The 11,577-nt window shown below is 44.6% G+C and overlaps 1 protein-coding gene across 4 annotated transcripts in view; it reads right to left on the bottom strand.

Annotated features, from left to right (window-relative positions):
- Nucleotides 1-4,580: 4,580 nt before the first annotated feature.
- The window catches only part of Piezo2 (piezo type mechanosensitive ion channel component 2), a 347,577-nt gene continuing 340,580 nt past the window's right edge, over nucleotides 4,581-11,577 (bottom strand). For all 4 annotated transcript variants that reach the window (XM_057788597.1, XM_057788599.1, XM_057788598.1 and 1 more), the window contains 4 exons: nucleotides 10,591-10,719; nucleotides 8,988-9,067; nucleotides 6,696-6,879; nucleotides 4,581-6,034 (listed from right to left, as the gene is read on the bottom strand). In XM_057788597.1, the coding sequence (XP_057644580.1) occupies nucleotides 5,782-6,034; nucleotides 6,696-6,879; nucleotides 8,988-9,067; nucleotides 10,591-10,719 (646 nt within the window). In that variant the 3' untranslated portion in view covers nucleotides 4,581-5,781. The remainder of the gene's footprint in view (nucleotides 6,035-6,695; nucleotides 6,880-8,987; nucleotides 9,068-10,590; nucleotides 10,720-11,577) is intronic.

Genomic DNA, 11,577 nt, shown 5'->3' with positions numbered 1-11,577 from the left:
AAGAACTCCTACAGCTGATAAACACCTTTAGTAATGTGGCAGGATACAAGATCAACTCCAAAAAATCAGTTGCCTTCCTATACACTAAGGATAAGGAAGCGGAGAGGGAAATCAGAGAAGCATCACCTTTCACGATAGCCACAAATAGCATAAAATATCTTGGGGTAACTCTGACCAAGGAAGTGAAAGATCTATTTGACAAGAATTTTAAGTCTTTGAAGAAAGAAATTGAAGAGGACACCAGAAAAAGGATCTGCCTTGCTCTTGGATTGGGAGGATCAACATAGTAAAAATGGCAATTCTACCAAAAGCAATCTATAGATTCAATGAAATCCCCATCAAAATCCCATCAAAATTCTTCACAGATCTGGAGAAGACAATAATCAACTTTATATGTAAAAACAAAAAAACCAGGATAGCCAAAACAATCTTATACAATAAAGAATCGTCTGGAGGCATTACCATCCCTGACTCAAACTCTATTACAGAGCTACAGTATTGAAAACAGCTTGGTATTGGGATAAAAACAGAGAAGTCGACAAATGGAATCAACTAGAAGACCCGGACTTTAACCCACAAACCTATGAACACCTGATTTTCGATAAAGGAGCTAAAAGTATACAATGGAAAAAAGAGAGCATCTTCAACAAATTGTGCTGGCAAAACTGGATGTCAATCTGTAGAAGAATGAAAATAGATTCATATCTATCACCATGCACAAAACTCAAGTCCAAATGGATTAAAGCCCTCAATATCAGTCTGAATTCACCTCTCAGGAGACAGCTCCCTTCTTCCACCCTTTCAACCTTCGTCTAACCTTAAACAGCTGCAGTGTGGAGGCCTCACACTGTCTCATGCTCACGGGAAAAGAAATCACCATCAAGAATATTCAAGGTTATAGTACTGGCTTTGGGATCCAGTCTGGGTTTCCGTGGGATGTAACATTTAGGATACAAACATGGGAAGTGTGTGCGTATGACAGCATGAGAGGAGTTAGGAAAGACCTGGAGGCAGATAATCCAATCTACTCCACGAGGGCTAGGAGAACTCCCTATATAGACAGGTGAGTGTTTTCCAAAACCCCACAGACAGATGCTGAAGGAGTCTGGAAAGGGAAGACGCCGTGCATCTGCATGTGCATCTAGCAGTCCTAGAAAAGGCTGGGATGCAGGCCTGTCAATCAGCTCCTGCATTCTCCCTTGTTTTTGAGTAGCAGCCCTACTCCACACCTGGGCTGGTCTGCTTTCTGTTCACAGGGGCACAACCGCATGGCATACTGTCCGTTCTCATTGCAGCTTCCTCAGGAAAGGACTTTCTTATGCATGTGGTGTCACCCTTCGGTAGCCGGAGGCCTCTCTGTCTCGCTGGGGCCCACTGGACCGGTTTCTCTCCCCCTGCAACCGCTTATAGAACGATTTCTCTGGTCCCTGCAACAGCTTATAGAACGATCACTCACTCAGAGGCTAATATTAATATAATTGCGTGGTCAATGACTTAGATTATTACCAGCTAGCTCTCACTTGTAAATTAACCCATTTCTAATAGTCTGTATATCGCCATGTGGCTGTGGCATTACTTTAGGTATTCTGGCATCTTTGGGTGGCTCACTGGCATCTCTCTCAACCCTGCCTTCTTTTCCTATCTCTGCTTGGATTTCCCACCTAGCTATATTCTATCCTGCCATAGGCCAAAGCAAGTTCTCTATTAACTAATGGAAGGAATATATATTCACAGCATACAGGAGGACGTCCTATTGACTGAGGTTTCTGTCCTGCCCAGTCCCACAGTCGTTCAGTCCCAAAGAAACACACAGAGGCCTACATTAATTATAAACTGCTTGACCTAGTAGCTCAGGCTTCCTATTAACTCTTTCTTACAATCTTAAATTAGCCCATTATTCTTATCTATGTTAGCCACGGGGCTTGTTTTTTTTTTTTTTTTTTTTTTTTCTTTAGCGTGGAAGCCTTTGTGTGTTTGGGACTGATCCACTGTGGGACTGGGCAGGACAGAAACCTCAGTTAACAACATCCTACACATACACAACCCTTCCTTGTTCCGATTTGAGGAACAAACAGAAAACCAGGCTCCACCCTCCCTCTCTGGTCACTGAGGACCAGTCGTCCCATCCCCCCCCGCCCCCCCCCCCCCCCCCCCCCCCCCCGGTCACTGAGGACCAGACTCCCTCCTCCATCTCCTGCAGGTTCTCTTTGGGAAGAAAGAAGAGAAGGTCTTCATGAAGCAGATTAATTGAGGCTGAGAGGAAGGGGTTCATCTGGTGGGCCCTGCTTTCTTTCCCTGTGGGAATGTGCAGCAATTTCACGTAAGGTTTCCCTGGTCTAAAACAGGATTTCTTTTAACTACACTGGTAGTTAATTTGGTTGTTAGTTTGACTGAATTAGAAATCAACTAAGAGATAAGCTAGCGGCACACCTGTGATAAATTTCAATGATCAGGTTATTTGAAGTGGGAAGACCCACCTTAAATGTGGGTGGCATCTTCCTGTGCCACCCCCGATAAAGGAGGTCCGAGGAAAAAGCTTCACCTTTAACCTGTCTTACTGGTGAGTTCATCTGCTGTAATGCTGCCACTGCTGCTAAATGCCCTTGCTGATATCAGAGCGTGTCATCTTTAGGCTTCAGTGGGACTTAAAGGAAGGGTGGGGCTGCTAGGGTATCCCATGCTTATAGACTGAGATTAAGTTCTCTGCCAGTCTAGTGTGAAGACAGCCACTGATGGTGTCTCCTGACAATACTGTGCAAGCCAATCTAATAAATCCCCTTTAATAAATATTCATTCTTTTGGTCTATTTCTCTAGGGGACCCTAGCTTATCTGTGAGCCTGGAGAATAGTGACCATTTTGTCTTTGGTTTGTACATATCTTTATCCAAACAAAACAGTACATTATCTCCAGTGTGAATACTGGCATGCCATTTTATTCAAGGAAGACCCATTATAATGATGAAGGGATTAGAGAACAATTTTAACCCTCAACACCCAGGCAAGTGTAATGCATCCATCTCTGGTGGAGTTTGTAATACAAGAATCCCCAGGAGAGGTTTTGGCAGATGTGGATACTTAGGCAGATGTGGCAAGGTGTTTTGATCAAGTACTGCCATGCTGTAGTACGTCTCTGTATCTATTTGGCTAACTGTAATTTTATCAGTCTATCCTACACAAAAGTAATGTTGTTGGGAACAGCCTGGCAGAATATGTGGCATCTTTTTTTTTTTTTTAAAAAAAGGTTTATTTATTGAGCATACAATGTACTGCTGGCAAGGAAGGCACCAGGTCTCATTACAGATGGTTGTGAGCCACCATGTGGTTGCTGGGAATTGAACTCGGGACCTCTAGAAGAACAGCTAGTGCCCTTACCCTCTGAGCCATCTCTCCAGCCCCCTGTGGTGTGAATCTTATGGGAGTCACCAACCACTTATTTTTCTGATTGGCTTTAAGAGCTGTTCCACAAGATGGAGCTTATGCCCGGTACTGTTTTTTAACTGGGGGAAAAGAATACCTAAAAACAGTGAGGTCACAGGCCCTAGAGAAAGAAAGAACTCAAAACTATTACTCAGATAAGTGTGTGGTTATTAAACTGCCCCCCTAAGTTATCTTTATACCCCCAAATTAGTGCATCTCTCAACCTTCATCAAAGAGGCCTCTCTGCATAGATGAAGATGAATATGGATATCTAGAACTGGAACAGGGCCTCCCATTCTATCACTGAACCATACTTAAAAGCTCCTTTTTGACTTCTAGTTTTAGACAGTCTCACTGTGTTGCCCAGGATAGCACTGAAAGCACGCTAAACTGGAATATAGTCTTCTGTTGAATACCATGGTTAAAGGCAGTGCAGAGGACTTCTGGACAGACCAAGAGCACACATCCTGGCACCCAAGGTATCATCGTTCCCTATGTAGCATTTTCCCCTCCAAAACCTATATCCCAAACCATGCCAATCCTACTCCTGGGCAGAGGGGACTAGAGATGCCGTAGACTGTTAGCAAATGCCAGGCTGGGCCACACAGGTGGCAGCCCTTAAGGGCGATCAGGGTTATATGCCTTCTCATCAGTGGATGAAGGTAGGAACTGCACATGTCTGAAGGGGCTGCTGGGTTTGTGAACTCTCGTAGGTGACCCACTTGGCTAGCTGCTAATTCTAGCTGCCTGGTGTCATCAGAGAGTTCTACAGCTAAGTGATTTGATTTTATGGCTGCAATGATTGATTATAACAGTGTACATTGTCAGACTGAGGCACACTGTACTATGCGATTCTCCAGAAAATACTAGAAATTATTTGGGCTCTGCTATTTAAGAAGTGCTATATCAACTATCGTTGCTTCCCCTTTGTGAATTACTTTGTTCCCTACTGATACTGTCCATGTAGAGCACCTGTGTGGCAAAGGAAATTAACAGATGTGCCTTCTTACCTTATTTTAACTCTTGGTATGCTATCTGGAAAAGAACCACTTTTCCTACGCCACGCAAAGGGCAAACACATAAATGATGAATACGTAAACACAGTACTCTCCAGGTCTTGACTTTGCAAGATGTGCTTTATTTAAGTCAGTCCTGAACCCCAAGTACACAGGAGTGGGTTTTTGACAGATTCTAGCCCATTCAATGATTCTTCTCAGAAACTTTATTTTTAATATTGAATGAAAACTATATTTCACTCATAAATTTTCATGCTACATTGCTAATTCATGAAGAGGTTGTGTTTCCAATGATAATAATTTAAGAAAAGGCCATTTTTTATTTCCCCAAGCTCAATATACATATTTCTTTCATAATTATGAACTTAAAAAACCCGTCTTAGATGTAAAAATGTGAATTGGAATATGTAAACTCTTTGATATGCCTGAAAAACAGCAAGGAAAATGTCATACTGGAAAAACCACTGCCTTAAATCAAGGAGATGGAGAAAGCATATGAGGGGGCGGGGAGAGGCAGAAGGGGCGGGGAGAGGCAGAAGAGCCCTGTGGCCTCAGTCATTGGAGTTACAAAGCTGAGGTGTTCCCATCAGGCTGGACTGACCGCTGCTGTCCTTCTGTTTCTGGCGCAATAGGAGCCATCCGAAGCAGAATGGTCACTGCTACCTGGGGGTGGCAACCACCCGACCTCAAAGCAGGAGTCCACGGAGTTGCTTTGCTGATTGTTTTTTCCTGAGAAGTCACTGGTGTTTAATAGAAAGATTCTTACTGGTCTTCAGTTGAGATAAGGCAGTAGGAATGTCACTAATGTCATCTTTTTGCTTAGGCTGAGGCTTGTCCTTCCACCAGCATCGTCTGGGTCACGGTCCCGCTTTTCCACTTGAACATTGGGCAGTGCAGCCGCCTCCTATTGCTGTTGCGCTTCTGGAGTGTGCTGAGGGCTCCGTGGCTCTCTGCTCAGCGTTTTCCCACTGTGGGAAGAGCTGTGTGTTGCGCTTTGACCTTGACGTCAGGAAAGGTGAGGTCCCCAGAGAGTAAGACACAGGTGCCTTTCCCTTTTCTCTGAGGGAGGGGACCCTCCATGAACCTTTCACGTAATCAGTAAGAATGCAAGACACTGTTGACTGAGAAAACTCTAAAGCAAAGAGTCCCGATATCAGAGAAACGAGAGTACAGAGAACTTCAACAGCGCCTTCATGCGCAAGGTGGCTTTGGTGACAGAAATCAGCTTCTTTCGGCCACCTGCCAGAGAGAAACCGTTGCTGCCAGACTAGAAATGCTTAGCTCTTATGAGAGTGTTGTGCTTTTTCTTAATTAAAAAACAAAATGTTAGCTCCCTTCGCTTAAGGTATCAATTTGTTTTTTCTCTAGTCCACTTGATCATCGTTTCTGGCGATCGGTACAGGAATATCAGTTTGGCATAGAGATCTTCTTCCAGCTCCAGCTCCCCTGTCTCCCGGACTAAAAATATATCTGTGCACAACTTCAAAATTCGGTCCACATTTGGAAGCTCCTCAAACATGATAGAGTGAGAGATGCCACTGAAGAACTCACGAACAAATTTCCCAATTACAAGGACAACTGACGCATACAATCCCATGATACTGAAAGAGAGAGCAAGGAGGGATAGTCCCCAACAATTACTATGGTTAGAAACACATTTGGGCAATACTGTGATAAAAACACAACATATTGGGTGGAAATTGCATTGCACAGGCTCTTTTGAAAGTAGCTCTTTTCCCTTTAACAATCTTGTTTGGAGGTCTATTTTAAATAATACAATGCTGGATGGGAAGGCGTTTTTAAATGAAGGATTGTTTTTTTCTAATGTAACATGCTGTACTTATATCTTAAGGGGGATAATGTATTGTACTGTATTGTGTTGTACTGTATTGTATTATGATATTTAAGCACTAGAAGGCAAGGAAGTGGTCTAGATCTGCCTAGAATTGTGGTGTCTGTGTGATCCATTTGCTCAGGGTCAGAAAGCAACCTAAGACAACAGTGGTAACACCATGCCAACTTGCATGAAACCATGCCATAACAAGAAGGCGCAGAACAAAAGGGTCTCCCAGGGCTGTGTGAGTTACATGGGGCATTCTGATGCCTTTGGATCGCTAGTCCTGTGTTTTGAAATGGAAGGGCATGGCTTTGCGACTTTCAATACTGTAGAGACACAACTCAACTCCTAGTAGGAGAAAAGCTGCTCTCCCAGCTTCACAGCGTTCAGACACTATAACTACTGATCGTCACATGTTTCCTTACCCATAGCCAGCCAAGAAGCCCAGACTCGGGGGACTGACTTTGTCATTGAAGACCACCAGCTCCAACGCTTGGGATCCCTGATTGTATATCCTATTTCCGGTCAGGTTGAGAACCCACCACTCACTGTTGGATTTGGTGACATTGTCTCTGAACAAAATGATGGTGATGTTCATGAAGTTACTTTCTGGAAGAGGAGAAAAAAAATGAAGGCAGCACGAGAATCTCAGAATTTGATGCAAATTAGAAGTTCCCAGTGGCAAGACCCATCAACGTATGTAGAACACAATTCCAGAACGTGAAAGGCACAGGGATAGATGCGACAGGCAGGTGGAGAGGGAGCCCCTGGGCGTCGCTCAGATGAGAGTTTTGTCAGTGCTGCCCCCTTGTAAAACAGCCAAACTACAGGGAATAATGGAGGGCCCACCCCCTAAGTGGGTGTGCTAAGGATCCAGAGAGTCGGGTGCATACAAAGCGCTCACCATCAACCTTGGATGCAAGTGAGCAGTTCGTTTATATTGCCAGCCCTTGGCACATATCTCGTCAGGAGGAAGGCACTTTACCTTTATAGAATGACATGTAATAATGATGTTCCTTATTTTAGTGGGAAGAGACTGTGTTCACAATTATGGTCATGTGGCAAATGGCCTAAGGCCAGCATTGTCAAGGTCCCTCCCTTGGAGAGAGCCGCTTCTTCTGATTGATGGAATCTATGACAGCTTAAAGGAGAAATAGTGCCCAGTTTTGCTGGCTCCAGGATGTGGAGGGAGAGCTCAGTGACAATTCATCTCAGGAAGGACTGATATCAAGTTCTTCAAAACTAGACCACATATTATTATTAACTTAGGACTTTGGGGTATAGTAATAACTGGAGTTCTCAAGCTCAGAGGCAGTCACAAGGGGACCGTCTGGCCCTGGGTTCAGAGAGCTTTAGGTTTGGATCTGGTTCTACTGAGTATGTTGCTCAGGTGTGTCATCCACGCCTCAAGCATCAGTCTCTTTGCGTGTAAACCGGAGATAACCATCAGCTTATGCTACACACGTCTGGGGTGACATCATTGGATGTAAGGGATGGCAGGAGCTGTAAGGGAGGAGGGAATTCCATGACACTGCAGGATGGAAGACAAAGAGGGCTGGCCTTGAAAACAGCGAGGGCACAGCTTTCTTTGAACCTCCAGGGCCCTGTGAATAAGATGCTTTACAAGGAGGAGGGAGGTGGGTCAGGAGCAGCCACTGGGCTGAATTGAATCTGCCCTGGCAGCCGGTGGGGAGGCCATCTGCTGAAACAGTGGCTGGGAATAGCTTGAAAACTCACACCTTGTTTTTAGGAGAATCCATCTTTCTCGGGCTAAACAGTTCTACAGCTATTTCTCTTTTAAAAGGAAATAAGAAAACTTCCCCATGTGCGTCGAAGCTACTCATAAAAGCATGCCCATTTATTGTGGATGAAGAATAGCACGCGGAGATGGACTTGGCCTTGCATTTGTCCTCACGCCTCACTAGGGTCATCTCCATGGAAGGCTGTAACTGCTCACTAGCTGAAAGTGAGCATCCTGGAGCCAGGTCGCCAGTATCCATGGTGCCTGGCACAAAACGCTTCACCCAGGATGGCGAAAGGACCCTTGCTGGACACCTGAATGACACTTCTCCACGACCAAAGAGATCAGCGACTTTCAGGAAATGAAGTCAAACAATTCTCTATAATGAAAACACCGCTCTTCAGTGACAGGAGATAGCCGGATACAAAGTTGCCACAGGGCCAGCATAATAAACCCAGACCTGACTTGTTTGCTGGTAACCAAAAATGTTATAGAGGCATGTAGTCTGTGGCTGACAGAAGTATCATGGGACATATAGCTGTCCCCCCAAACAACAGCCTTCCTTCCATCACACCTGTGCTGGAGAAATCCAATAACTGAGACACGCTATTGGTGTGTACCAACCCTGGGGCTCAATCAAGCACATCTCATGTTGTTTTTTCTTGTTTTTAGTGGGAGAAACCACCATGTTTACCAACACGTGAGGCAATCCTCTGTAAGTAATCTGGTTGCTCAGAGAATCAATTAAGCTAAGTTATAAAACATGGGTATGGATCAGTCAGGGAGAAGCAAGGGAAGAACATGGCTTGCAGGTGTGTTGATGGTTCACCTCGGCAAGAGAAGGCAGAGGCTTTATGGCTCTGGTAATACAGGGTAAGAGAACTAGAAGGCAGATTGCTAAATGTTCAAAAGGCAGATTTCTAAAACTGAAGACAGACAAGATTTTCACAGTTCTGGAATGGCTTCTCATTCTTACCAGATAAAAGTTGCTTTATAGGCTTTGAGTTTGAATCACTGGGTGCCTTCACATAGTATGGGTAGATCCTTTCTATTGTCCTGCACATTAAGAAAATAAAGAGATGGACTTCAGCTGTTTCCACACCTAAGACTGATGTCTTTGTTGCCATCTTGACCTTTTAGAAAGCAATGATAAAAGTACTCATACAACAATATAACATCGAGATATCTTAATTTATAGGATCTTATTATAACCACAGCTCCCCAAAGCTGAGAGTCAATCAGTTCTACCCAGAAATACATGTAACTCATGATACATATAGTTTGTAAGTAGCTGCTGGCCTCTCTTACATTTGTGACTGAAAAAAAAAAGACATTTTTCCTGGCTAGGTTATTTTAACAGTTTTCTTTAGTAGTGAGCTCTTTACTGACATTTATTTATTTATTGGTATTTAAAAAAATACCTACAGTACACAGGAGTATCTGGTGAAGGGTGAGCTTGAGGACAGAGCACGTGACCTGTACCCTAAGTTTTGTTTGTCTTAGAGGAGCTGCCTGACTCCATGTTCTCTCTTCTGGAAATGATGGGTAGTGAAGTACTGATGATCTACGAGAGCCCCAGAACATCAGGGATTCGTGAAGTCAAGGAGGAGCTGAGTATTCAAATGACTGGGTTCTAGTAATCTTCCAGTTCAGCGCATCAACATGAGGCCATGGCAGCCTGGAGTAAGAGGCTGGGAAAACTGCCAGTGGGCATGTGGACTATTCTCCGGTTTTGAATATAGGCCATCTTCCCTCTGCGAGTTCCTAGCTACCTAATGTAAGTTTGAAACAGAGCACATACGGGGCATGTTTTTCCCTCCCCCAATTTTCTGTTGCCTCCTGTCTTTCAATCTTCCCACCCATTCTGCCAGTTCGATATTCAGCTGCCCTGGGACAAGAGTCATAAAAGGAAGGGGTCTGTCCTTGGATTTTGATGATTTGTGGCAGTTAGGAACAAGTTTTGTTACTCAAAGGTAAGGTCAGAACCTGCTAGGCTGGAAGACAGGGCCAGGAAAGGGCAGGTGTCAACACTGGAGGCAATCCGTGAAGCCACCTCCAGCCTGCTTCCTTCCTTTGAATGTGGATGGTCTCGCTGGGTACCTAGCTCAGGAGGTAGCCATGATGACAGAAAGCCTGAATTATTTAAGTGAAGTCCTTGTCCTACCTCTTTAAGGGAGTGACCTTCGGAGCAGGGAAATGAAGCAAACACTGGCTTGTATTATGACGGACAGGTAGATGTAGGAGAATGTGAGTTTTGACACCTCTAGACACATGGGGGATCAGCATAGTGACACCCCAGCAGGTGGAGAATGGGGTCTAAAGACTGAGGGAGAGCTGCCTTGTAGCAGCATTGGCCACCAAGAGTGGAGAACAGTGTGCCTCACGGTGGGAAGCGATCAGGACAACACTTCACCATGGAGTCACTCCCACTGCCATTAACAACATACACATAATGACAGGCAAATCTGATACAGAGTCCTGGAACTGAGAACCGTCACTTGCATCCTCAAACGAGCTGGATTGCATCAGAAGTCTCCACATTCTGACGCAAGCTCTGTTCACAGGGCTACTCAACTTACACGGGTGTGTTTGAGCTTTCTGTGTCGTTGCCGGCGATCATTTTAGCTATATTATTTCGTGTTTCGTTTGCCAGAGGGAAAGAAAGCTTATCAGTTGCTATTTCTGCTTTGGCACCCAGAGTCATATTTCTGTGATGGAAGGAATAAGAAGAAGAACAAAAAAAGCTGAAGGTTAGCGATTGCTCTAAAATCTGGAGGAGAGACCCGTGCACACTTGACTCACTGTTATGTCTCACCAAGTTTTCAGTGAGTTCAGATTTTTTCATCCCAACCGTCCTGGTCACCCCACCTCCACTTCCACCCTCTTAAGCAGTCAAATTCATAAAATTGAGGGAGACCTCAACCTCATGAGGCAGAATAGAGGGATTAGAGTCTGCTGGCCAAGCAGCAACTGTCATGATGAGCTCATGGGAATCTCACGAGACATTCTTATGCAAAAGTAATGATGTCAGTCTCCATGGTAACCAGCAGACCCTGTGTTTAATCAGAAGTTACTTTTGTTATGATTTGGTGGCTCTTCAAAGCAAGGGCTAGAAACCAAGTGTTTGGCCACTGGTCCAAATGGGAACTGAGAGACAGGAGACATTAAGGAGAAAATAAGATTATGGAAAACACTGAACGACCTCTTTGAAGGGGCCCTTTCCCGTTTTCTTATGAGCTCACTTTAGATTCTAAGATTTCCTCAGAACTTGTAATGATCCCTTCATCTTGCTGTTTAGCTTTTTTATACAAGGTTTCCCTCTGTAGCCCAGGCTAGCTGTGTTGCTCAGGCTGCCGACTGTGATCCTCTTGCCTCCGGCCTTCTGAATGCTAGAATTACAGTGTGAGCTATGACAATTTCTTATAAGCCAGGATGTTCAAGTTGTGGTTTCAAATGAGCCTGCTGGAGGTCTTCCTGGGGTCCTTGTCCTCAAGACTGTGACAAAGGAAAATAAGTAGCCATATTCTGTTGGGCAGAGGTCCCCAGTGCCCATGACTAAAGCACTG

Source organism: Chionomys nivalis, chromosome 14, assembly GCF_950005125.1.
Source record: "Chionomys nivalis chromosome 14, mChiNiv1.1, whole genome shotgun sequence".
Classification (NCBI taxonomy): Eukaryota; Metazoa; Chordata; class Mammalia; order Rodentia; family Cricetidae; genus Chionomys; species Chionomys nivalis.
Note: the sequence above shows the minus strand (reverse complement) of the source record. Positions and strands in the feature narration are given on the sequence as shown.